This window comes from Haliotis asinina, chromosome 2, assembly GCF_037392515.1.
Source record: "Haliotis asinina isolate JCU_RB_2024 chromosome 2, JCU_Hal_asi_v2, whole genome shotgun sequence".
Classification (NCBI taxonomy): domain Eukaryota; kingdom Metazoa; phylum Mollusca; class Gastropoda; order Lepetellida; family Haliotidae; genus Haliotis; species Haliotis asinina.
The window spans coordinates 2,439,971-2,467,769 of NC_090281.1; the positions used below are offsets into that span (position 1 = coordinate 2,439,971).

The window sequence follows — 27,799 nt, forward strand, 5'->3', positions numbered from 1 at the left end:
AAGTGTTGTTCTGTATGTCACTCTGTGTGTCCCATGACAAATTCTAATAACCTATATCATTTACCTTTTGAAGTTTAAGCAATTTGTTGATTTTTTCCAGTGCCATTTCTTCTTTAGCCGCAAAGTCTACAGTATGGAATACTATTCTGTCACTTACAATAACTTCGTAATCCTCGTCGTCATTACCGTCAGTTTAATTCACTAGACAAAGTACTTTTCCTTGTACCTTTCAAACTTGACAAATTGCAGATTTATATGCGTAGTGTTTGTTATGCTTCTTAAAGGCCAAAATTTGTACATCCAGACGTAGCCACAACATTATGTTTCTTCATGTTTTTGCGATGTGAACAAAATAGTTTCCGATTACTCGTTTCAGTTACGACAATTTCAAGCCATGGGTAGGATGTTCGCCAATTCTTATCCATTGTTGTTTGTAATTAGGAATCGCCTGTGTCACCACAACAAGACAAACGAGTGATAAGCAAGCAGTTTGTTCATTATCTGTTCAGCAATTTGATTGCTTGACTGTTGACAAATCGAGGCACAGTGCTGTGCCCATGTAATCAATGTCTCCCCCAGTCAAAACGGAAGAGCCAGCAAGGTCTGCTGTGTTGCTGTCAAGTAGCGAGACATAGACATGCGGCAGACTGCAGATAGTCATTTGTCAGGTGGGCCTGAACTTTGGATAGCTGACGAAGAACAACAACATATGGGGAAACTTGCCCAGTGCTCCCATCTGTCTCCTGAGCCAACCTTTCAATTGAGGAAAGGTACGCCTCATGGAACACAACCCTGACCTGCTGCATGGCATTCTCGTAGACTTCCTCGCAAGTCAGGTATGCCTGCCACCGGGGGGCGTCTGACTGGGCAAATGGTAGTACTAACAGCCCATGTTTGGCAGCCAGAGCTGCACCCGAGGAAGAGTAGAGTGACCAAAGTGAAGGCGCACTCGTCCACCACCGGAATCATTCCCTAGCTGATACCTCCTAACAAGTACTGGCAGATCGACTTGGAGGCGCAAACCATCCAGGAGAGGATCTATCACATCCAGCTCCTGGAAAGGCAAGACACGGAGCAGTGTCAATGCGTGTTGTCAAGGTTGACTCACCTAAGGTGGGCGACATGTCGGGACACATGGCAAAACATTGCTGTACCTTCTGTAGGGCCGATGAAAAACAGAAAACACCCTCAAAGTCCTTGGCCTTCCCACCCTCCACAGACTCTGCACCCGAGCCTGAGCCGAGCCTGAGCCGAGCCTTAGCTGGGTCCTCCTGAAAGAGGAGCTCCAGCTGCCAACATTACACTTGAACCCTGGTCCCGAGACAAGGGAGGAAGCATGTATGGAACCGGCTCCTCTGCTCTCCTGGGAGGAGGTGGCACAGGGACCGAAGCCCCAGGAAAACTCAACAAACCCTGCGCCAGCACCACGAGATGGACTGGAAGCAAACTCTCCTTCTAAGGGATGGCCCCGGTGCCTGGAATCGAAGCTAATGGCAAAGGATCAACAGCCGAGCCTAGTGATCCAAATCCCAGACTGTCGGTCCCGTGTCTTGAGTCAGTGAGGAACTCCTGCAGCAGACCTCCAACCGACTCATGAACGAGGGACTTCACCAAATCCACATGCTGTTGAAACAACAGGGTAATAATTGGCATATCAAAACCACTTGACTGGATTAAGAGTGCGATGTATGCAAAGTAGACTTAGATGTAGTTTGCTGAGCCTTTGTGGCACGGGACAGGGAAACCTGCTGGGTCAAGTCCCCTCGCGCCTCATGCAAGTCCTTGAAGAAATGGATAGCTCCCGCTGATCAATTCTGGGCCCCAAGGAAGAACCAAAACACAATTTACCCTAACAGCAAATGGGAAAATAAGCGTAAATTTTAATACACATATATGAGATGTTACTGACTGCAAAGGCAATATATCGTTCCTTCAGAATGAATTAAATGATACATACAGTAGTTGAGGACTCAGACATTCTTCAATGGAGAAGTTAATCAGTGTAGAGCACTACCGAACACGTGGAAACACTGAGAGTGACAGAGGAAAGAATGATGACACAGGATGGGATGCTTACCTGGTTGGCTGCACATGCATGAGAAAGAGTTGACTCCACGTGGTGAGGGGCAGTAGAATTAATAAAAAGGTTTTTTTATTTATTGTACAATATTTTATTCAAACATTTATAAAACTGTCACATGACATTTTCAGCAGCAGAAAATGCATATATGTACCCCAAGGATGATCTTTATTAAAAAGAATGAGTTATTTTCTTTAGATTGTCTGGTCTGGTTAAATACATTTTGGGCTGGTTATGTATTGAAGTTACCAGTCTGATGTCTGACTGTGTTTTCAGCTTGTTTCATATGCTGGTATGGATCTATCCGTACAACTTGTATGGGTATGGACCTACCCCTATGGTATTGTCTTTATCCTGTAACTGACTCTGCAGGTTGTCCAGCCTGTCCTGTAGTTTGCCCAGATTCTCTTGCTGGTCGTCCACCACATCCTGCAACACAACACCGTAAGTTCACTGAACAAACTTTCCTTCTCTAATAAAATCGCTCACCAATGAGCAATGCCACAACAAACATCTTGCAAAAGAAGGCATTGAGCTTAAAGATGATATGAAATTCCTGAAGAAACAATGAACTAGGACAGGTCACTAGATAAAGGAGAGCATGCAACAGAAGGTACATAGGGATAGCAAGGCCAGCATATCAAGTCCTGTCACACAGTCACCAACACAAGAGCTACTGAACTAGGGATATATCTCAGAAGATGAGGGTGAAGGACTGCACATATCCAAACACCTACAAAGGAATTCAGTTATGAACTTTTAGATTTTGCATCTCTAAATCCTTATCATTTAAATCTGTCAAATATGAAAAAAAAAACATGTTAGTTTGCATTTCCCACTTGTTAACGGTAAAGACTGACATGATTTACATGGGGGCCTGGACGAGTTGACCAACCTGGAGGTGGTTCTGAGCCAGGAAGGAGTCAGAGTCCACAGTACGGGCTTCCTTGAGGGCACTAGACAGTTGCTGCATGCAAGAAAACATTCACAGTCACAACACTGAGACAGGCTTCACAGCAGCTGACAGTACAACCTAACCTCTGTACACCTGTTTTTTTTTCAGACTTTTTTAAAGAAAATGAAACCACATTTCTCAAGAAAATATAGTACATGTATGCTACTTTGCATGATTCCACAATCTGTTCGACTGGACAATATATATTTCATATATTACTATTATTGAAAAGCATTATCCTACAAGATGATATATATCAGTTATGTGGCTACATGGCCCTACATCATCACTAGGTACGTGTCTGTACAGAGACTGCTGCCAAGCTGCCAGTACAACATCAATACATGCACAATACATAGATGAAACAAAAGCTGATACGGTTTCACAACAGGCAGATTTCATGTACCAAGAAAGTCACATGTCTGACTGGACCCAACATTAAGATAGCTTACCTGCTACCTGTGTGTTACGACATGCAGGTCACATGCTGCTTCTACATGGAGGAGAGGAGATCAGACCAAGCAGGAGGTGTTCACATGCTGGGCAAGTCACCAATGCGTGTCTCTACTAATTAGCGAATGCAACTTCTCCTCTCAATTGTCCCAGCCATGTGACATCCATATCTTCTAACCGACAACCCTCGTTAACATAACTACCCTCATGTCTGCCCTACAGATCTGCCCAACTCATCTAGTCAAATGTGTCTGCTATGTCCCACTTGCCTGCCTACCTATTCATATGTCTGACCACTTAATCAACATACGTTTCCCCATCCATCTATTAAGATGCTGTGTAAGTAAACTTATCCTCACTACTTTTCATTACACTCCACTACTGTGTCTAACAAAACCTTATGGGAAGTCGCGTCAGGTAACGTTTGAGATTGACCAGTCAGAACATGCCTTACCAAATCGCGAAAGTGCACATACCTTTTGAACTTTTTATCTCGAAAAGGTTCATACCCGAACGATTCTGAATGCTATTTAGCGTATGCTCGTTTCCGGGTGATGCACACGGTGTACGTATAACCATGACAAGGGTGAGTAAACAGTCGCTGAAAATGGTGTTTTGGGCAATATTCAAGGACGTCATCTTGCGGGAATATTAGCTAATGGTAAGCATGTCAACAGAAACCCCAAAGCGTATATACTGCAGGTAAAATAATTGTGCTATATGCAGATCGTTGTTTGTGGAGAGATCTGTGTCAGTGACCTGAATATTTTGAAAGTCCCTCCGATCCATAAATAGTAGCCGTTGTCTGATTGGTTAAAAAGGTCTAGTGTTTGATTGGACAGTCATTGGTCGCTCAAAGGTTACCTGACATGACCTTCTACTAGGTTTTGTTAGACTCAGTGGTGGAGTGTAAGGAAATACACTGAGACTAAGTTTACTTAGACTGATTAAGATGTGTCTGCTCAGATACCATGCCTCGCTAAGATTAGCTGTCTGCCTCATTTATATGTCTGCCCCACCCACCTACTCACCAGCATGTCTGCCCTTCCTGCTTACTCACCAGCATGTCTCGGTCACGTCTGTCAAGCTCCTTCTGCAGATGGTCCAGCCTGACCTGTAGATCCTGTCTCTCATCGCCCATCTCTGACAGTCTGGTGTCTAACTGACGTGTTTGTTCAACTTCTGCCTCCAGTTTCCCAGAAAGTTCCCCTATGTCTCTGCAGCAGGAGTACACACTTGACCAACATCGCAACAATGGCAGACAGGTTCATGCCTCTTCAAAATTTACATACATTTTTATATGTGACAATTAACAATGGCAAGCAACGTCTTGGGTTGTTCAGTCTGAAAACATTTGTACAACAAAGATGTTTTTCTGGGCACAGAAATGATATGTTTTTTTGTAATATGAAATCTATGATATCAACTGGAAAAATTAAAATCCCCTACAATACTTACTTTTCTTTAGCATCCACTATCTCTTGGAGTTTCTGCAAAAAGGATTACAAAGACGTCAAGCTTAAATACACTTTTGCATCTTTAGATTTGTACCTCATGACAGACACAAATCAACAACACTTCATGCTAACCTACTTGTTGTCGTATTGTATGTGTGACTGACCTGTATTTCCTGAGTGTGTTTGTGGGCGGTGGCATGTGCTGTGTTGAGAGCCTCCATTTGGAGCTCCAGCTCATGTTCCATCATCCCCATCTTCTGCTGCGTCTCTCGCAACTCCTCTAACAGTGGCACTGACTCCTGCAACATCAGCAACAGTGATGTTAGCTATGCAATGAATATGAAATGAGGAGTAATGCAACTCTCGCTCCCATTGCTGGTTTAGTTGAGGCGATGGTGAAGCTGGTGTTGGCATGAGTGACCTACCCTATTCTTCTCCTGCTGCATCTGACTGCGGATCTGGTTCAGCTCGGTTTCATGGTTGCTGGTCAGGCTCTCCATAGCCGTGCTGCACAGAAGAAAAATACACCTCAAAACCAAGTCTGCTTTTGTTATCTTGTTATTCTTTCTCTTACTATCATGTAATCAATGTATTCACTATCATTGTGTATAATTCCTGATGTAGCAGAAGGAGAATTCTTAGGATAGTACATAGATTTGTTTGATTATTCCGAACTTAAAAAAACGTTACATAACTGTCAAAGAAAGAATAAGCACCCCTGACCCAACTCTGTCTCCCCACCCTGCTGACCAGTCTCCTCACCCTGCTGACTGCTCTCCCACACTGCTGACTGCGCTCCCCAAACTGTTAACAGTCTCCCCAAGTCTTCCCATCCGGCTGACCGGTCTCCCAACCTTGCTGACCTGTTTCCTTACCCTGCTGACCCATTTCAGCAACACCCTGCTGACCCATTTCAACACCCTGCTGACCCATCTCCCCACCCTGCTGACTGCTCTCCTCAAACACTTGATAGTCATTCCAAGTTTCACAACCCTGCTGACCCATCTCACCAACCTGCTGACGGCTCTCCTCAAACACTTGATAGTCCTTCCAAGTTTCACAACCCTGCTAACCAGTCTCCCAACCTACCATGCTGACTACTCTCCCCACCCTGCTGATCAGAATCCCTTATCACCTGGCCTTCTTGAGCAGCTCCTGTTTGTCCATCAGCTCCTTCTTCAGGCTCTCCACCTGGACCTTCAGCTCTATGTTCTATAACAGCACAACATACACTTAGTACAACAACCCAACTTGCACATCACTGTACACTAACCTAAACACACACCTTCAATGTATAACAAATTATACCATTTGCCCACAATGCACAATATAGTAAAACAGATGCCCACAATGCACAACAAATTCACCTACTCATCAATGACAACAAAGAAATCTATTGTGTATACAATTCACCTTCACAAATTAAAACACATTACAAACACACTGAGTGTAACTTTTCACTGAATAACCAAAATGTAATTTTCTGACTAAAATTGATAGTTTATACTTATCCTGACTTATCCATTCTTATTACGTTTGTCTCTTTCTTCTATCTGAACACAGTGGAACACTTGAATCCCTTGAAGTTCCATTCAATGAAGAGGACATAAAATCAACACTCAACCTCACGACATTTCGCCGATCTTTTCTGATCCGCCATTGAAATGCTACACGAAGTTGTTTGAATGTTTCTAGTTATTTCTTCGAAAACATCTTTCACATACACCTTTAATTCATATGAGGGGAATATACTATCAGGTGAAAGGTGTTTGCAAATAATAGTGATAGTTTCATAATGTAAAACAAAATGGAAACCCGAGAGAAAGCAAGTGTCATCAGAAGATGACATATCCCCCTGGCCCCCACATATTTGTAAGGGCAAATCATCCAATAGTTACTTGATGTTTTCTTAGATTAAGTTTGAATCGTTTCCATGGAAGTCATGAAAAACATAAATGCCATATATCTGTAAACAGCAAACGGCACCACTTCAAGGTCTGTCTCATATATCTGTGAAGATCTGCTGAAAAATATGAAATGGTTTTCCAGTTGTGCTCCAGAAACGAAGCCTATCCCTCCATTTTGAGACTAAGTCAGAATTGTTTCCATGGAAAACTGAAAAAATAAAAATGCCAAAACATTGTAAATAGCAAAAGGCACCACTTTGTGGTCTGCCTCAAATATCTGCCAAGTTTTGCTGTGAGATATTAAATAGTTTTTGAGCTGTGCTCCGGAAACGAAGCCTGTCCCTCCATTTTGCAACTAATTCAGAATAGTCTCCATGGAAACTGGGAAAATGATAAATCACAAAAATCTGTAAATAGCAAAAGGCACCACGCTGGGGTCTGCCACATAAATGTACCAAGTTTTGCTGACAGATAATAGGAACTTTTTGAGATGTGCTCCAGAAACCAAACACACCTCTCACTTTTGAGACAAAGTCCAAATTGTTTCCATGGAAACCGAGAAACCAAGAAATCACAAAAACCTGTAAATAGCAAAAGGCACCATTTTAGCTTCTGACTGGTATATTTACCACGTTTTGCAGAAAAATAAAGAACGGATTTTGAGTTCTGCTCCGGAAACGAAGCCCAACCCTCCATTTTGAGACCAAGTCCAAACGTTTCCATTGAAACCGAGAAAATAATATGTCATATAAACCTGTAAATAGCAAAAGGCACCACTTTGGAGTCTGCAACACATATCTACCAAATCTTGCAGAAAAGTATTGAACAGTTTTTGAGTTCAGCTCTGGAAACGAAGTCCACCCCACCATTAGACTAACACCAAAATGGAAAAAAAACAAAAAAAACAAGAGTCATCAGAAGATGACATATCCCCCCAGCCCTCACATATTTGAAAGGACAAATCATCTGACAGTTACTTATTGTGATTTTAGACCAAGCCTTAATTGTTTCCATGGAATTCATGAAAATTATAAATGCCATATATCCATAATCAGAAAAAGTCACCATTTCACAATCTGTCTTGTATATCTGCCAAGATCTGTTGAAATATATGAAATGGTTTTCGAGTTGTGCTCTGGAAACGAAGTCAGCAATGTGCTCATGGAAAAGAGAAAATAATACATCATAAAAACCTGTAACTGTGGGGTCTGCCACACATATCTACCAAGTAACACTGACAGATATTAAAAGGTTCTTGAGTTCTGCTCCGGAAACGGAACACACCTCTCACTTTTGAGAGTAAGTCCAAAACGTTTCCATGGAAACCGATAAAATATTAAATAAAAAAACCCTTTAAGTCGCAAAAGGCACCACTTTAGGTTGCGACTGATATATCTACCACGTTTTGCAAAACAATATTGAACGGTTTTTGAGTTCTGCTCAGGAAACGAAGCCCATCCCTCCATTTTGAGACGTTTCCATTGAAACGAAGAAAATAATAAATCAGAAAAACGTGTAAATAGCAAAAGGCGCCACTTTGGGGTCTGCCACACATATCTACCAAGTAACACTGACAGATATTAAGAAGTTTTTGAGTTCTGCTCTGGAAACGAAACACACCTCTCACTTTTGAGACTAAGTACGAGAAAAAAATACATCACAAGATCCTGTACATAGCAAAAGGCACCACTTCAGGTTGTGACTGATATATCTACCAAGTTTTGTAGAAAAATATTGAATGGTTTCTGAGTTCTGCACTGGAAAAGAAACACACCTCTCACTTTTGAGACTATGTCTGAAACATTTCCAAGGAAACCAAGAAAATAATAATTCACAAAAACCTGTAACTACCAAAAGGCACCACTATAGGTTCAGACTGATATATCTACCACGTTTTGCAGAAAAACACTGAATGGTTTTTGAGTTCTGCTCTGGAAACGAAGCCCATCCCTCCATTTTGAGATTATGTCTGAAATGTTTCCATGGAAATCGAGAAAATAATAAATCCAAAAAACCTGTACATAGCAAAAGGCACCACTTTAGGTTCTGATTGATATACCTACCAAGTTTTGCAGAAAAATATTGAACGGTTTTTGATTTCTGCTCCGGAAATGAAGCCCACCCCACCATAAGACTAACACCAAAATGTTTCAAGGAAAAACAAAAAAAAGATAAATGCCAAAAATCTGTAAATAGCAAAAGGCACAACCATAGGCTGAGATTATTATATCTATCAAGTGTGGTCTAAAAATATTGAACCGTTTCTGAGTTATGCTCCGGAAACAAAATTATTATGGACAGGCGAGGAGCATGACGAGGCACACATTAATTAGTACAAATGGTAAAGAAAGCAAACGAGTGACCTATCCCTGTTGTAGAGTATCCCTGCTGTAAAAGAGGACTGGACCCAGGAGTCACTAGGCGATTCAGTAAAATGATGAATATCAGCAGCAGCTAACAAATGATTACTAGTGCTTATATCAGTGTTTTTACCTGACACGACTTGGCGATGCCTTGTAATATGATCTTTCGCACACATTAGAACAGCAAAAACACAGCTCCTGAACTCTGTAATAGTTGCGTTTTGTTTGTTTTGTTTTGTTTTGGGTTTGTTTTTTCAAAGGATACAGCAGGAGCTCAAAAAGCAAATCTCAGTACAAGAAGGAAAACACACATGCGGATCAACTGCAGATAACTGGTATTTTCAACGCAAGAAGGATTTCACCATATGTTATCAAACGTACAAAGATGAAATACAAGACAAACGATGTATAAAATACATATAATTTGGTAATAGTTCTGCTACATACTGTAAATATACAGACCCAAAACTAGATAAAGCTAAAATCTAGATGATATAAGGTCAAAAAGTAAAAGGATATCTGCCATTGATTTTATGTCCTCTTCAATGAAGGAACTACAAGGGATTCAAGTGTTCCACTATGTTTGGAAAGGAGGAGGAGACAAGCATGAGTCAGAACAAGGAAAATTATATCTTACTTGCCTCATAGTAACTCTTACTTGCCATATAGTAACCCTACAGTTTTACTGAATATTTTCTCTGACACAACTCTGACAACTGTATGTGCACAACCTTCTCCAAAGTTAGTATAAAAAGCTGTCAATAGATCTATAAATATAGTGCACTCATATGCAACAAAATTCAAAGTAATTGAGGATTGAACATTATTTTCCCATTATTTATGCAGATACACAGCTTATCAAGAAGTCTGGTATCATGTCTACAGAACACACAGCAACAGAGAAACACAACACTTATCATACACACATTAGTCATAACTGACATCAGTCTAGAGAAACCAAGGAAAATTAACTAATCTGTTGTTCTTGAATACTGAAGAGGACTAAAAATTTGAACTGATATTTTCAGAATCAGATAAATTTTCTGTCACTGCAACCCATGTATTTTTTCGCTTTTAACACTCTTGGCAATATTAATGCTGTATGACCAGCTGCAAATTATTGACAATGGTTGGGACAATCCAGTGATTGATATTAACCAAGTCACTGGGGCCAACATTCTGTTGTATTATTTATACTGAATTCTGAATCTGACAACTACATTCAGTATACATTACCTCTCTCATCTCATCCCCGACCAGTAAGCAACAAGGAAACAACAGATACATGTAACATGGATGGAACCGGTAATTTTCTCACAGAGTGAAGAATAAAGTACATGAGGAAAAACACATCTGAATTTGCCAGTTTTGTTGACATTCTCCAGGAGATTATTTGGGGATGATGGTGCAGCACAAACTGACAAACTGTAGCTAGGTAGCAGGTTACTAGATTGACTGGTGCCCTCAACTTACTTTCTTCACCATTCTGCTTACTATCTTCACCAGGAAATATCAATGTTCTACAGACTATCTTCACCTGGACATATCAATGTTCTACAGACTATCTGCACTTGAAAATATCACAAAGTTCTACTTGCTGTTTTGAAGACATCCTCCCCATCCCCAAACTTCTGTTGCATACGTTCCTCCAGGAAGTAGATTCGCAGCTTCAGACTGAAGTTCTCCTTCTTCAGCTCCGCAATTTGCTGAAACAGAAAACAATTCCATACAATTGTCAGACACAGATTCTGTGATCAAATAATATTCTACTGTCATAAAACCTATATACATCATTTCAACAGTCCAACCAATATCAATATGACATATTTCAATACAGACTTACATTCATGCTTGAAAAACATAACATTTCTAGTCAACATGAAGTTCCTATCTCCAGGCACCAGGGTCATGATAAAGCACCTGTTCCAACTGGAGTGATTACACAAGGGCACTGAACGCAACCTGATCAAAGGGGAGTAACTCCTGCAACAAAACAATGACATTCAAGTTCTAACCTCAGCAGCGGTTATCTTGATGTAATGGAGCTGCTCAAAGTATGCAATCTATCATTACCAAGGAAGAGACTGGGTTTGCTGTGATCGCCATCTAGAACAGGGACTGACCTTTAACATGATGGAGTCTACAAACATTCTAGCAGAAACATAGCTGTCATGCTGTTCTCCACACTATCAGGATACAGTGAGATCCACCAAGATTTCAGACAGATGGTGCAATGCAGATATCTCCCCAAATCAAACTGAATGACTATCTGTTCTTGAAACAATAAAACAACAATGATTCATGTCTCTATATGATCCCACTGTTGCCTCACCTGGTCATACTCCTTCATGGTGCGAGCTCTGATTGGAGACATCCGCCCATTGCTCTGTTTAGTTACCACTGCAACAAACAAAAGGCATGTTTAGCAAAGGTCTCACACGGATATGATGACATATGACAAGCACAGGCACGACACATCGATGATGTCATTCCGATAAGCACAGGTATGACACAGCCAACCACCGGTATGGTACTGATGAGAATCACAATTCAGGGATTTTCACACATGACCACAAAATTCGGGAACACCAAATATATGTTTGCCCAGCCATTTGTAGTGGATGAGATAACCATACAATCCGTTATACCCATCCTCCTCATCTAACTTATCGCTGAACACTGAGCTCATCACTGCACATTGAACTAAACTCATCACTGCACACTGAAGGCATCACTTCCAACCAAAATCATCACTGCCCACCCAACACAACATTCTCCACCTAACCTATCACTGCTCTCAAAACGAATCACTGCCCATCCAATTCATTGCTGTCCATCACACTCATCACTGCCCACTCATCATTGTCAATGAAACCATTACTGCCCACCCAACTCATTACTGCCCACAAAACTCATCATTGAACACTAAACTCATCTCTGCCCTCTAAACTCACATCACTTACCCATCACCCAGATACCCATCACCCTCCCATTCTCCACCCTGATGACCTACTTGGAATGGATCCATCCTGATATTCCAGGTGATTGCCAAATGTGATCTCCGGCAGCAGATCTCGGTTGGCACTGAAACAATAAAGATGGAATTAAGAAGGGTTATCTCCCTTTATAGCAAACCTCGTGAACACAAGATAAACCTTGGTAGGAAAGGAATACATCGCGTGGGAGAGGTAGGAACCACGGGCCACGGGCCACGGGCCACGTGCCATGGGCCATTTTGCACATTAGAATAGAAAATGGCCCATTAAAATTTAGAAATTTGCTATTGATACAAGGGCAATGGCCCATTCTAAATTCAGAAAATGACTATTAATCCTGAAAATGGCCCATTGTCTAATTTCTCTATCCCAATCCCTGGGAATATTGCATGAATCTACTGCAAACAATGTATCCTGGCACACACAGTTCAAATTTAGAACATGGCATCATTTTCTGACAATGAGCTATTCTCTGCAAAATGGAAATCTGGGACACAAATTGGTTTGGATAGTTTGTAGATGTTCATCATAGGATAATAGTAATTTCGTCTGATGGGCATTTTCAGAGATGAGGTGATGAAGAATGATAATTGTATGGAGACATACAACTTCTTTATTCTGTGAAAGGCGACATTTTGACACACATTCTCTGTCATCAAACAAAATATGACAACTTGCATTAGAATCTAACAGTGAGCATATAATTGGTACCAGAATGTATAAGTCCAATGTTAGAATGAGGGATGGTCAAGTGTTATGAGGATTGATGGGGAAGGGAGGTAACTCTTGTGTGTACACCTTCCACATCAGGACAACTCTGTCACTGTTCTCCAAACAAGCTTGGTAATATTGAAGCCTTCACACAAAACAATGTATTTTTCCTCAATACAATATCATTTCATTGACAAAAAGATTTTCTTGTATTTGTGTACTTGTATCTGAATTGCTAAATGTGTCTTGGAAAAGTTTTTAACTACAAACAACTGAAATTGCAACAGGTATACAACCCAAATCATCAAAATCATTGATTTTTGTGAATTGTTGTATCTTGCTCTTTGGTCAATACATAATATTGAATATTTTAGACCTGTCAGTATTATATTTTGTTAGTTCATAGGGGATTTCTTATACCTTTTGTCACGGCAAATTATCAACCTTAACAATATGTATGTCTTCCATGACAAAACAAAGTACTGCAGACTTACAACATTGAACACATGGTCCACTGTCTTCTTGAGTGCCCAACAAGTGCATCATTAAAATGTAAAATGTAAGTCTCTACAATATTACTATTATGTTGATCCAGTCAGTCAACAAGCGCTTACAGCAAAGTACAGAATTATTTGTTTGATCATCTGCTGATAGCCATGAAGGTCTGGGCGAGACTTGACCTTCAGGTGGTCAGACTCCCTGACTTGGTTGACATGTCACTGTAGCCCAGTTGCATGGATCAATGCTCATGTTGTTGATCACTGGATTGTCTGGTCTTGACTCCATTATTGACAGACCACCGCCACAGAGCAGGAATATTGCTGAGGGTGATGTAAGCTTAAGCTCCCTCACTCATCTGGTGATGTCCAAGGGAAGCCTAGACTCACAGAGATAACTACACATGTGGTCACTACAGTCACTACAGCATAGAATAAACATTGATAGACTTATAAGCTGCTTATCTGAGTTTTGGCAAATCAGCTGTCCATTCAGTCTATACACCTGATGTTCCATATACTCTGTTCATTCTCTTTTTCCAAAACTCTATTGAACTTTTATCTCTGTGGAACTTTGATAAAATTGTTTTTATGTTAGTAATTCTGCATTCTGATTAGCTAAACTGGTCATGTGTGTTTGTATTAATTTTCCGATGCATGTAACCACTGAAGCCCACCAATGACCACTCCTTCCACCACTGCAGACTGCTGGGGATGCCTAGTTGTAGTTAGGGGAAGTCATTACATACTGGTTTTTCAACTCAAACATGAATCAACTATTAAACTATGCAGTTAATCTTCTATGAAAAAACAGAAACCACAATATTTCATGATATTGAAGTCAAGTTGTCATTATTTTATCACTGCCATCGAAAACCATTTAAACATACTGAAGATATTTTTTACTTCATTTCATACTTCTTCAAGACTTGATGTAACATGGACATGTATATATATATATATCTACATATATATCTACACATAAGGAAAGATAAGCTACAGACTTGACATTAGTGAAGGTGAAATGAGATGTATGGTTCCCCACTGGGTACATGGTCATCAGGTGAGGAAACATGTTCCTTCCCACAACCAGTGCTGTTGGGTCCAACAGGAGGCCGGCTGGCTATCTTGTCAGCAGAAGGGGAAGGAAGTGGGTGGGGGAGGAAGTGAGGGAGAGGGAACGGGGCAGTGGAGGGGTGAGAGATCATAGGCAGATGTACACTGGTAAAAGTCTAAGCCAGTTCACCTCATGGCAAATGTTAAAGGTACCCCCAGGGCAAGCAAAACTTTGGGCTTCCAATGGGTACATGTTTTCCCTTTTTGTGGCTAGACACTGATAATATAGGGAGGAGAGAAAGGGGTGGGGGATAAACTGATATGGCTGTGCAGCAGGGAGGAAGTGTCTGTGATAACAGCACAGATGTAATGGTGTCCCTGCCTGTCCCTCTCTCTATCTGCCTGTTTGGGCAACCACACACAAGATAACAGCTCATCTGTAACCAGCAAAGATGGGGCCACAGGAGGGCCATGTAACGTCAAACACACCCATCCATATGACTCACCACAGTGAAACATTAGGAAAGTGAAACCCAATATTCATATCACTGAGCTATTCATGAAGATTTACAAATTTTCTTCAGGAAAAAGAGATGTTATCGATCCTACATTTATCTGAAATACACAGACGGAAGAAGATGAGATGTTTCTACATGTTCAAGACAGAGCTGAACATGTTTTGCACATGTAAACATCCAACCCTAACAGGGCCCTCAGCTGTCACATGACAATCACATGATACTGCAGGATTTGGGTTTACAGCATTGGAAATTAGCATTGAGCTAAAACACATAAATAACTATCCAAACACATGCACTTGGATAGACAGACTCAATAGTTACATTAATATGACAGATCTGTGAATATTATTAAAATCATGAGTTCAAATTATATAATTCTTCTATTTAATTTATAAGGCAACAATATTTTGTTGTTGGCATGGTTTTAACAAATTTTTATCCTCAAAACATCTGGTTTGGAAAACAAGCAAAACTTTGCTTTTCTTAATACATCACGGTTTTTTTTCTGTTTTGTTTTCTATTTATATTATACTAATTTGTGTTAGTATGTCTTCATCAACAAATATACAAAACAAATAATATGAAGAAAATGTAGTTCTGAATGCTATTGTTGACATGTAATCCTTACAACCATTCCAACCCCGTTCTGTCTCCTCACACAACTCTACCCAACATTAGCATCAGGGGTGACAATTATTCACAGCAATAAACACAATAAAGAGCTGAGCAGATTTCGGTTGTGATAATCACAACAATACCATATCATCAGAGTATTCATTCCATGTGAGAATAATCCAGACCTGTCATGGTATAATCCACATAATTCCCTATGCAGATGATAGCCTGATAGACCATGGCTGCGAGACGCCAACAATCACATCGTTTAACACCTCAGATCACATATGATAAACAAAATATCATACAACCACACAAACACTGGTTGTCTCGTCCTGACATAATGGGCCATGATGTCCTCATGAGTACACAATTATTCAGACTTGGGCATGATGTGTCCACTACACAGGATGTTATCCTCCCATGTTTGATGAAGCATATAATAAGTTGTGTTATAAATAACAGACTATCACCTTACACCCACATTATATGTCTGTGTATTGTAGACAACAAGGACCCCTCTACCCAGCTGTCTACCCTCTGTCCACCCTGTCACAAGTAGGGTATTCTAGAGCCATGGTCTGTATATTCCTGTATACCTGAAGACAACTCAACCCCTCTGTCCACCCTGTCACAAGTAGGGTATTCTAGAACCATGGTCTGTATATTCCTGTATACCTGAAGACAACACAACCCCTCTGTCCACCCTGTCACAAGTAGGGTATTCTAGAACCATGGCCTGTACATTCCTGTATTCCTGAAGACAACACAACCCCTCCCCAGCTGAAATGGCACCATGGTTGACCATGGTCAACCACGGCTTACCACAGTAAACCATGGTATTACCATGGTTTACCGTGCTAAACCGTGGTCACCAACATTTCTAGACCATGGTAGACCATGGTCTAACATGGTCATCATGGCAGACCATGGTCATTATAGACCATGGTCACCAGTAACCATGGTAGACCATGGTCTTTTCCATTTTACCATGGTAGACCATGGTCATCACAACTCATGATCACCAGAAACCATGGTAGACCATGGTCATTGTCCTTTTGCCATGGCAGACCATGGTCATCCTAGACAAAACCATGGTAAAACATGGTGTTCTGGTTGAAAGCAGTGGTTTACCATGGTCATCTCATGAAAGTCCATGGTAGACCATGGTCATCACAGAAAAAGTTTACATTTTAAACTGTGATAAATAAAAAATTTAAAAGGGGAAACCTGATGGTTTCATGACTCTGTGTTTCATTTATGAATAACAAATCTTGTAGGTCCTTGCTCTTACATTTATGTGCATTAAACAACTAAATCTTAACACCTCATTAAAATGTAGTGTGATTTAATTACAAAAATAGAACACGATGTCACAAAAGTAATCATAAGCGGAACTATTCACTGATTTTACTTACTAATAATTGCTGCAGAGATACACAAACAAAACAACTGACGTCTTATACTCTGGAAAAGCAAAACAAAAATAACCCTGTGTTCATCTGAAAATAAAATAGGCATGGTTTATTTCTCCCGATCCCTATGTTAAAGTTGTCCCTTAAACTGTGTAAATCTCGTCTCTCTCTAATACTAGTTTTTGTGTGTGGGTGCCTTTTTCTTCTTGTTTTAAAATAAACACAACAAACATTGTACGACTGAAAAGCTAAACAATGCTCTGTCTAACACGAGTTGTCTCAGCAATATAGACAGTTCCAAGAAAAACTCACCTTTTGTTAATAGCTACGCAACTAGTTGATACTGTAGAGGTTTTCTAATTGCCCTGAATATTGATATTTAATCCATAAAGTACAGACCCTGACGCAAATATATCCAAGAATACCCATGTAAGTCTAGAAAATATGGATTGTAGATTCCCTTAACTTCAGGCTGCAAATGAAGAAAGTCTCATCGCTCTATTTCATTATATTATTATAGTATTATACTATAGTATTTTCAATATGAACTTTTTTCAGTAAAATATGTTCATTTCAGAGACTAGTTGTTAGTCTATCCATAAAGTAAAACTTTGAAGTACGCTGTCAAATTCGTCTCATTTCATTGAATTTCTCCCGTGATTTTCTCGATCGCAAGTGAGCAGATACTTATAAGTACGTCTTTCGCAGTGTTTATGGTGAAGCAAAAACATAAAACAGTAAAAACAACAAACAATTCACTTGGTACTATAAACAGAAAGAAATGTTGAAAAGTATTTTGATATCGATGCTTTTTTTTACAGCTTTCCAAACCCGTACGTCGATCTACCCGTTGAAAAAAAAATCAGTGCTCTCCACTTTTGAACACATTTCACTGTCACATTCTGTTCACCACGTGCAAATACGACCATTAAGAAATTAGGTCAATTTTGACTAATGAAATTAAATTTATGGGCGGGGATATGTACATAAACTGTCCTTCCACAGATCTATTGATCAAGGGACGTGTGCACACAGAACATCAAGTTTTCGCAATTCCCACCGTTGAAAATAATACGACATATATATTTATTCAAATTTCGATGTTTATGCCGAAATACTGTAATTCTAGCCATTATTACATCGTAAGATTAGAAATTATCCACTGTTGTGAAGTAACACGATCGCGCGGTACATGGCTCCGATTTTCGCACCAAACACGGCCACGCCCTTCGTTCTTCCGTAATCTATTGCGACTTCATGAGCGCTAACCGTACAACTTATTTATTACATATGCAGTTACGATTATATTCCTGGTCGTAGTAGATCTATGTGTATATATCTATGAAAACGTGTTGGCTTTAATTTTTTTCTTAAAAAATACGTTTCCACTTCTAACTCGCACCATTCCGGGACAAGCCGAATGGGGACGATCTCTTCGCGGCACGATGCCATTGCTGCTAGTGCTATGTCATGTAGACCTGTGTGAGCGCGCAAAGCGAGCGAGAGGCGCCAAACACAACTTTTGCCAACAGACAACGATCGAAGCGAAGAATACCCTAACGTATTCGCGATTCACGGATTTGGAGGATAATCCAATGTTGGATATGTGAAGAAGGAATAGACTAGATTTATGCCGATGGATACGTCTCAGGTTGATTTCCAATGGAGATGAGCACGAGCGGTAAGTAAACAACAGCAATATTGAAATCGTTTTGAGTGCCCCGATATTTAAATTGTTTTGATTACCTTAAGATTCGCATACGAACATAGGGAAAGGGGTAAGCAACACTCTTTGATTAGAATGACGTAAGACAATGTAACAATAACATATATAGCAATGTATGAAGTGTTTATGTCGTACAGTGAATATCTCTCAAACGGAAGAAGTAATGTGTGATGAACGTTAATTTGAACTTTTATGTAATATGTTCCATTCATTTGTGTTAAGACACGATCAGTATCTAACGGTACTTTAAAAACCTTTATGACTTAAAACATTGTGTAGCACAAGGTGTCAAAGTTCACGGTGCCTGTAAGGTCAGCCTGAAAGATTCCGTTTGTTCTCAGATTACACACACAATAAAATACACTCAAATGATCATAAAAGGGAGGTAATTGCTATAGGCACGTTTATGGACATTCCATTTTCTTTCTATCGTATAAATTTGTATTCAGCTTTGTAATAACTGCTGTTTGTAAACCAATACTGAATGTGTCAGTACATTTTGCCATTCATTTAACGTGGAAATTGGTTCAAATACTTTGAGATACGTTTTTATCAATATTATGATAGTGCTGATTATTATAAGTATTATGAAATTTTATGCATCATTTCAGAATATTGTATTTGGTTATGAATGTAGACAAGTGATTTGGAAGCCAGTTTCGTGTTTTAGCTTCTATTGCATGTTTTGCTACTGATATACACTCTTCACATTAAAAGAAAGTGATTCAAAGTCATTAATGTATAGAAATGTTTTTAAATAACATGATTTAGTATAATACTCAGGCTAAAAAATATCCCAAGTATGGGAAAATACTTAACATTTTTTCAGCAGTTATAAATATACAATTAAACAACACAAGAACCTTTGAAATGGGGAAACACTGTTATTAAATGTTGTTTGTGTGTTTTTCAGATTTCCACTGGACAGTTCTGAAGAAATGGTACTAATGTTGAAACACTGAAGATTAAGTTATATTCCAGAGCCATTTGCTCTTCAAACTGAAGACTTAGATTTGATTCCTCTCCTGGGTACAGTGTGTAGCCCCTTTCTGGTGTCTGTCGCCGTGCTATTGCTGGAGCATTGCTGAAAGTGGAGCAAAACTCAGTCAGTCACTCACTCACACACTATCCCTGAAACAATGTGGGTATCTTCTGTGATGTCCCCACAGCTCTTCGTGAAGGTTCTTCCAACATGTGTGTATAATCCTGTCTCCTCTGAGAGAAATTGTGATGCCCCTTGTACAACTTCCAGGTAGATGATTTGGGGCACTCGTGTAAATTCTGTGTTGGTCGTGACTCTCATTGTGTCTACTTTTAAATCATATAGTCTAATGGGATTTCTGAAATTGTATATTACTGCATGAAATGTTGTCCCGAAAGAGTTCATTTTCCTGGATACAGACTGAAGGACATCGGCCATTTCTGTTTTAAAATAATAAATAATAATGTCTTCTGAAAAAAGATGAACATGTCCACATACCATTTGTCCTCAGCAGTGTAACTGGATTTATAATTCTAGCTGCACAGGATATCCCACAATCCCTGTGAGCTTTCCAACAGCTATCGTCAAATTGTCTTTCATTTAAATCTGAGGCAATGTTCGTAATAAACTTTGTCTTCGTAATGTAAACAGTTTGTTTTCAGTGCATGGGTCTCTTTTATGTTAATTCTTTAATATTTGATATTCTAATTGATTTCTATGCCATGGAGTTTGTGCTATATCAATTTTCTATGTAGGTTGTGGTGTGATATGGTTGGTTTTCAACATGGTCTCAATAGCCAAAGGTTATTCTGATGGTAAACTGTTGTGCAATCTAACGAACATGCTGTACTTACTATGGTCTCATTTTTTTCAGTAGTAATCCATGGTACACCATGGTCTCCTTTTACCATGGCAAACCATGGTACACCATGGTCTCTTTCGGCAATGGTATACCATGGTTTCACTTAACCATGGTAAACTGTGGTGCCATTTACTACCACCATGGTGTTTTGTTACCATGGTAGACCATGGTTAACCATGGTCTATTTTTGCCATGGATGACCATGGTCCACCATGGTCTTATTTTATTCTGGTTTACCATGGTAGACCATGGTATGCCATGGTTTTTCTTTTACCCTGGTTTACCATGGTACACCATAGTCACTTTTTACCATGGTAGACCATGGTTTTATTTTACCATGGTAAACTGTGGTGCCATTTACCGCCACCATGGTCTTGCTACCATGGTACACCATGGCTTACCATAGTCTAATTCTGCCATGGTTGACCATGGTAGACCATGGTCTTATTTTACCATGGTAAACTGTGGTGCCATTTACCGCCACCATGGTCTTGCTACCATGGTAGACCATGGCTTACCATGGTCTAATTCTGCCATGGTTGACCATGGTAGACCATGGTCTTATTTTACCATGGTAAACTGTGGTGCCATTTACCGGATGTGGTAAGCCATGCTAGACCATGGAAACCATGGTCTGTGAACCATGGTCTACCATGGTATACCATGGTTTTTTCATGCTTATTTCAGCTGGGTCTGTCCACCCTGTCACAAGTAGGGTATTCTAGAACCATGGTCTGTATATTCCTGTATACCTGAAGACAACACAACCCCTCTGTCCACCCTGTCCAAGTAGGGTATTCTAGAACCATGGTCTGTATATTCCTGTATACCTGAAGACAACACAACCCCTCTGTCCACCCTGTCACAAGTAGGGTATTCTAGAGCCATGGTCTGTATATTCCTGTATACCTGAAGACAACACAACCCCTCTGTCCACCCTGTCACAAGTAGGGTATTCTAGAGCCATGGTCTGTATATTCCTGTATACCTGAAGACAACACAACCCCTCTGTCCACCCTGTCACAAGTAGGGTATTCTAGAACCATGGCCTGTATATTCCTGTTTACCTGTCATCAGATCATAGAAATACCTCCCGGTCCATGTAACATTCAAATGGCTCGTACAGGAGAATTGCTTGGAAACATTTAACTTCATTACCCTGTTTGCAGACCACCATGATGTGATCAGTTACTGTCACTTATCACTGTTACTGTTACTGTTGCAAATTCATTTCTTTCCATATACAAAACAATCCAAATGTAAATGCATTCATAATTGCAGCAGAAAGCAAATAAACTGTCAAACTGGGTCTTGATTGGTGCATCTGGCATCTCTTGATACTTCAGTAAAACTCTCTATATATACAATGGTGTACTCTTATGAGCCTAATTATACAGTTAAGGATCTCCTTTCATGAAGTAACCTTTACTAAGGTTAACCTTAACTAAGGTTAACGCCCATTTTTAACACCGCACTAAGGTTACCTTAGTGGCCTATGATCACCCTAGTACGTTGTGAAAGGAGGCCCAGAGCTCTTGATAAGCTGTGCATGTGTGTAAAACATGAAAAAAAAAAAGATGCCCACCCACTCAAATTTGCATATATTATTAGAGTACTAGCATTATTTATTCATTTGCCAATTCATGACTTTTTACATACAAGAGAATCTGAATATATATGTATTTATGATTGCCTCAGAAAGCAAATCCGGCTCGAAGGTCAACCACTGGTTGTCATTGTATTGGGCCGTGAATTTCAAATGTTTGCAGGCCCTTGTGGTCTTCAGTAAATTATCTGGTTTAAACATGTTTTTATTCTGCCAAAGCAGGAACCTGGATAAGCGAACAAGTCCAGCGGCTTATGTAAACGCTGCTCCAGGACAATGTTCCAATATAGCGGGACACATACTTGAAATAATCTGATAAGAGAAGAATAATACTAAGACAAAAGAACATATGAATGACTGAAACATAAATATAATTATGGCGTTGGCTATGCCCAGCAACAAAATGAGCTGTCACAGAAGATCAAGTTATGTAAAACCTGTATTACAATGAGTATATGTGTAGAAGTGATGATCACTCAAAGCACTTACTTTTAGAAATGAACTGGTGCAATGAACTGAGAATGTCACTATTGGCTGAAATAATCAATGCACCATTACCATATAAAGTAGTTTTCACATCGTATCCTTGGAAATAAAAATATGCAGGTGTTCTTTTCATAGTTCCGACATGGAAACAGGTAGTGAATAACGTCTTCTTTATATTGACCACATGGACACTTAGCTGTTTAGCTTTTTCTGACATATGCTGATTGTATCTGTCAGCGTTTAAATCACAACAGTCGAGCTTGAGGCGACAATGGATTATTTGAAATCTAGTCACAAAATTTTACATTACTTCATATATACCCAAGAACACAACCTCTTCTGCATAAGTTTTTTTGTAGTACCACATGGCTATTTGCCAGCAAAACCTACCCATGTGTACTACCCAGTCTTCACATTACAACAGACACTGTAGGTAAACGGTTTTGTAGCTCACCTCATTCAAACACACCTGTTTTGTGAGTGAATGAGTGAGAGAGTGAGTGAATCTGTTACCTCTTATACTCAATCAATTAAACCTAACAGATCCACAGCTTCAGTGGGATTAGTAGTTCAGACTTACAGAACTGAAGGCTGAGAGAAACAAGTTGTAGACTGGATTCAGGATTTGTGTATGAGTATCAGTGTAAGATGTGGCACCGTCTACATAGTCTTGTATGAGATGTGTGACAAAAAAGACACAAAGAAAACATTTGCAATGGTCGGCCAACTTTGCCACACATCCAGCAAAAGCCACTTTACTGTTTACACACTCCAACAGTCTGGTTTCCATTCAGTTCCTTAACACCAATTCATCATACAGGCTGCAGTGTCTGTGTGCAGTTTCAGCAAAAGTAATGAAAATATCCCAGTGACCTATAAAGATCCCATCTACATCCTTTCATCTTAACAGAGAGATAACACTCAAGAGTAGATCTTAGCAGCACCTGTTGCAGCTAATTCACTAAACAGATGTCCAGGTGTTTGGGTAATTTTCTTTTTGCAGTCAAAATTGACTTCTTGTCCTGACAAGCACCAAGTGGAGTCCTTGCCCTGACAAGCACCAAGTGGAGAACCTGCCCTGACAGGCACCAAGTGGAGAGCCTGCCCTGACATGCACCAAGTGGAGACCCTGCCTTGACATGCACCAAGTGGAGACCCTGCCCTGACATGCACCAAGTGGAGTCCCTGCCCTGACATGCACCAAGTGGAGTCCCTGCCCTGACAAGCACCAAGTGGAGTCCCTGCCCTGACATGCACCAAGTGGAGTCCCTGCCCTGACATGCACCAAGTGGAGTCCCTGCCCTGACATGCACCAAGTGGAGTCCCTGCCCTGACATGCACCAAGTGGAGTCCCTGCCCTGACAAGCACCAAGTGGAGTCCCTGCCCTGACATGCACCAAGTGGAGTCCCTGCCCTGACATGCACCAAGTGGAGTCCCTGCCCTGACAAGCACCAAGTGGAGTCCCAGCCCTGACAAGCACCAAGTGGAGTCCCTGCTCTGACATGCACCAACTGGAGTCCCTGCCCTGACATGCACCAAGTGGAGAACCTGCCCTGACAGGCACCAAGTGGAGAACCTGCCCTGACATGCACCAAGTGGAGTCCCTGCCCTGACATGCACCAAGTGGAGAGCCTGCCCTGATATGCACCAAGTGGAGACCCTGCCTTGACAAGCACCAAGTGGAGTCCCTGCCCTGACATGCACCAAGTGGAGTCCCTGCCCTGACATGCACCAAGTGGAGTCCCTGCCCTGACATGCACCAAGTGGAGTCCCTGCCCTGACATGCACCAAGTGGAGTCCCTGCCCTGACAAGCACCAAGTGGAGTCCCTGCCCTGACATGCACCAAGTGGAGTCCCTGCCCTGACATGCACCAAGTGGAGTCCCTGCCCTGATATGCACCAAGTGGAGTCCCTGCCTTGACATGCACCAAGTGGAGTCCCTGCCCTGACATGCACCAAGTGGAGAACCTGCCTTGACATGCACCAAGTGGAGAACCTGCCCTGACAAGCACCAAGTGGAGTCCCTGCCCTGATATGCACCAAGTGGAGTCCCTGCCTTGACATGCACCAAGTGGAGTCCCTGCCCTGACATGCACCAACTGGAGACCCTGCCTTGACATGCACCAAGTGGAGAACCTGCCTTGACAAGCACCAAGTGGAGTCCCTGCCCTGATATGCACCAAGCAGAGACCCTGCCCTGACATGCACCAAGTGGAGACCCTGCCCTGATATGCACCAAGTGGAGTCCCTGCCCTGACATGCACCAAATGGAGTCCCTGCCTTGACAAGCACCAAGTGGAGACCCTGCCTTGACAAGCACCGAGTAGAGTCCCTCTCCTGACAAGCACCAAGTGCAGTCCTTGTCCTGACATGCACCATGTGGAGCCCCTTTCCTGACAAGCACCAAGTGGAGTCCCTGCCCTGACAAGCACCGAGTAGAGTCCCTGCCCTGACAAGCACCAAGTGGAGTCCCTGCCCTGATATGCACCAAGTGGAGTCCCTGCCCTGACAAGCACCAAGTGGAGTCCCTGCCCTGACAAGCATCACATGGACACCCTTCCCTGAAAAGCAATATGTGAAGGTCCTGCTCTGACAAGCACAATGTGTTGCTGCTCTGACGAGCACCAAGTAGAGCCCCTTCCCTGACAAGCGCAAAGTGGAATCCCTGCCCTGACAAGCACCAAGTAGAGTCCATGCTCTGGCAAGCACAATGTGGAAGCCCTGCTGAGTCGGGCACCAAGCGAAGTGGATAGTTGAACCATAGATATTGAGATGCAGCCAGCATAACCATGGAAAGCCCTGGGGCATTACACTTTGGACATAGATGTTAGTTAGGATTACACTTCTTGCAGCTTAGTATTCCTACCAACATTCAGTGGACAACAGGCACCATAAATACCACTTCTATAGCTAGACTACAGCCAATTCTAATGGACTGTGCTATATGCGGGGTGCTTTGAAATGTAATCCTTAACACTTGTCCGCGTTTTCACAGACCCTGTCTTCACCAATAACTGGACACAGTATGGCTAAGCTTTGATTACTTTCAGAGTACCTTAACTTTAGCCAAAGCTTTTATCTGCAGCAATGCAGCAGAGAGGGTTTGGGTGATCCTGGCACAGTCAGACTGGTAAAGATCATCAGCAGCTCAGGATCCTCGCCCCCTCTACATGTAGCCCAGACAGTGAATGGGACTTCTCCAAAGAAACACTGCGTAGTCGAACCCACCAAGAACTTTGCGGAGAATGTGGAGACGCCCCAACACTGCAGCCCTCTGCATTACCCAGATTGTCAGAAGGGCTGTGCTCCTGGTGGAGATCCCGGGCACTCTCCTGATCTGCACAGGTCAGGAGGTACCAAACCAAGGGCACTGAGAACAATGGGGAGCCTGACGACAGTGTACTTGGGATGCAAGCGAGACATCAAAGTGCTCAAAGGTGAGATCCGCATATTTATCATGCTTTTTCTGAATCTAGCCAATCACATTGCTGTAAAAAGGGACAGAAAATTCAATGATATCAATAAATTCATTGGTTTTATCAAAAAGGACAAGATCAGGTTTGTTGGCTGGAATTCGTCTCAGGCTGTATATTGGCCTATTCCAGAGGGGTTTGAAAGCATCATTTTCCAGGACGCACTGGACATGTTCAGGGTCGTACCATGGATGGACCTGGTCAAAGCCACAGTTTTGCACTATTGTTTTATTACAACTACATGTATGCCATAAAATATATGGATAGATGTTACAAATTATTTTGTGTATTTTATTTCTTCATAATATCGTGCCAAAATGTATATCAAATACAAATGGGTGATGAGTTATTTTTGTTTTCAACAGTACCACTTTGTTTGCTGAATTATTTTGAATCACATGTGACAAATAATGTCAATTATGTTGTTGAAGTAACAGTACATGTAAATGTATCAGAAAATGTTATCATTTGATAAAAGAGAAACCATATACATATAAGAAGTTATATTGTCTCTGGTGAAAGTAAACAGGCTTCATATTCTGTAAATATATATTATTCTACCTTATTGTCTTTTCCTGGGTTTAGGAGCAATGTCACAATATGAAATGGGTCAAATGAACTTTCAAGGATTGTTTCTGTTTGCTGAAGTGTCTGATGGTGATATACTCCAATTATTTAGTGTTCAATAGCCTAAACCATCATGAAACAAGAAACATGAAGAACGGTCTTCCTTGAATAACAAAATGCCAAGGACTGAGCAGTCTTCCGTTAAAGATCTGGAAGCATTTGATATATATGTCTTTGCCATATACACATGGCAATGAAAAAAATCCAAATTGAAATCTTAAAGAATAGCTCCAAACTGGACAACAAAAACCACTCACTGCAGAGCTCAGTATTAGGAAAAAAGAAATTTACTTGCCACCACATGATTACCTTGATGCCAAAGACTAACATAGGTTGCACCTCCTACTCAACACTTAATTATCTGTTACTTGTAGTTTTGATATTCCATATTCAAAACATTACTACAACAAAATTATTCTAGGTCTGGTATGATAATTTCATATTACTTCATGAAATTTCATCACAAGAAAAAAATCAGTCTGTCTTTCGATCACTGTCAGTGTAATCACTGCTCCAAGAGTTTGGATCATCAGTCTGTTTCCCAGATGAAGTCTGTTTTAACAGTAAAATACGAACATAGACAGTGTGCAAGTAGGTAAAAAGTATGGCCATAAACATGAGGTACATTTTGCAGTTCAGATTGCACTAGTGCAATATCTAAAAGCTGTATGGAACCACGGACTGAGCCACATGACATGATTTTTTTATACAAATATGCACACACGTCAAACAATTTGATCTGAAACATTACCTGCATTATACTAGGCAGAATTAACTCCGAAAGCTCTGCTGTTTGGAGTAAAAAAATAATTTCAATTTTGCTCCAAATTCGTGAACAAAAGATGTGATGTTTAGCTGTTTTAATGTCTAAAATAAATACTGATTCACAAAGACGATGACAGATGTTTTCTAAGCAGTAATTAATTTTTATGAAATACATTTACTGTACGTTACATTCTCACACTAGCTCTGGTTTCGTTCGTTTCTGCAAAAGGAAAAATGATTTTTTT

The 27,799-nt window shown here is 40.8% G+C and overlaps 1 protein-coding gene across 2 annotated transcripts in view; it reads right to left on the minus strand.

Moving 5' to 3' along the window:
• The window catches only part of LOC137273120 (myomegalin-like), a 129,337-nt gene that overhangs the window by 49,521 nt on the left and 52,017 nt on the right, over positions 1–27,799 (minus strand). The window contains exons 2-11 of one of the 2 annotated variants that reach the window (XM_067805580.1): positions 12,229–12,299; positions 11,548–11,615; positions 10,814–10,921; positions 6,081–6,157; positions 5,371–5,452; positions 5,110–5,244; positions 4,947–4,978; positions 4,549–4,705; positions 2,976–3,047; positions 2,414–2,509 (exon numbers count right to left, since the gene is read on the minus strand). In XM_067805580.1, the coding sequence (XP_067661681.1) occupies positions 2,414–2,509; positions 2,976–3,047; positions 4,549–4,705; positions 4,947–4,978; positions 5,110–5,244; positions 5,371–5,452; positions 6,081–6,157; positions 10,814–10,921; positions 11,548–11,615; positions 12,229–12,299 (898 nt within the window). The remainder of the gene's footprint in view (positions 1–2,413; positions 2,510–2,975; positions 3,048–4,548; positions 4,706–4,946; positions 4,979–5,109; positions 5,245–5,370; positions 5,453–6,080; positions 6,158–10,813; positions 10,922–11,547; positions 11,616–12,228; positions 12,300–27,799) is intronic. The other variant, XM_067805582.1, reaches the window with a different exon arrangement.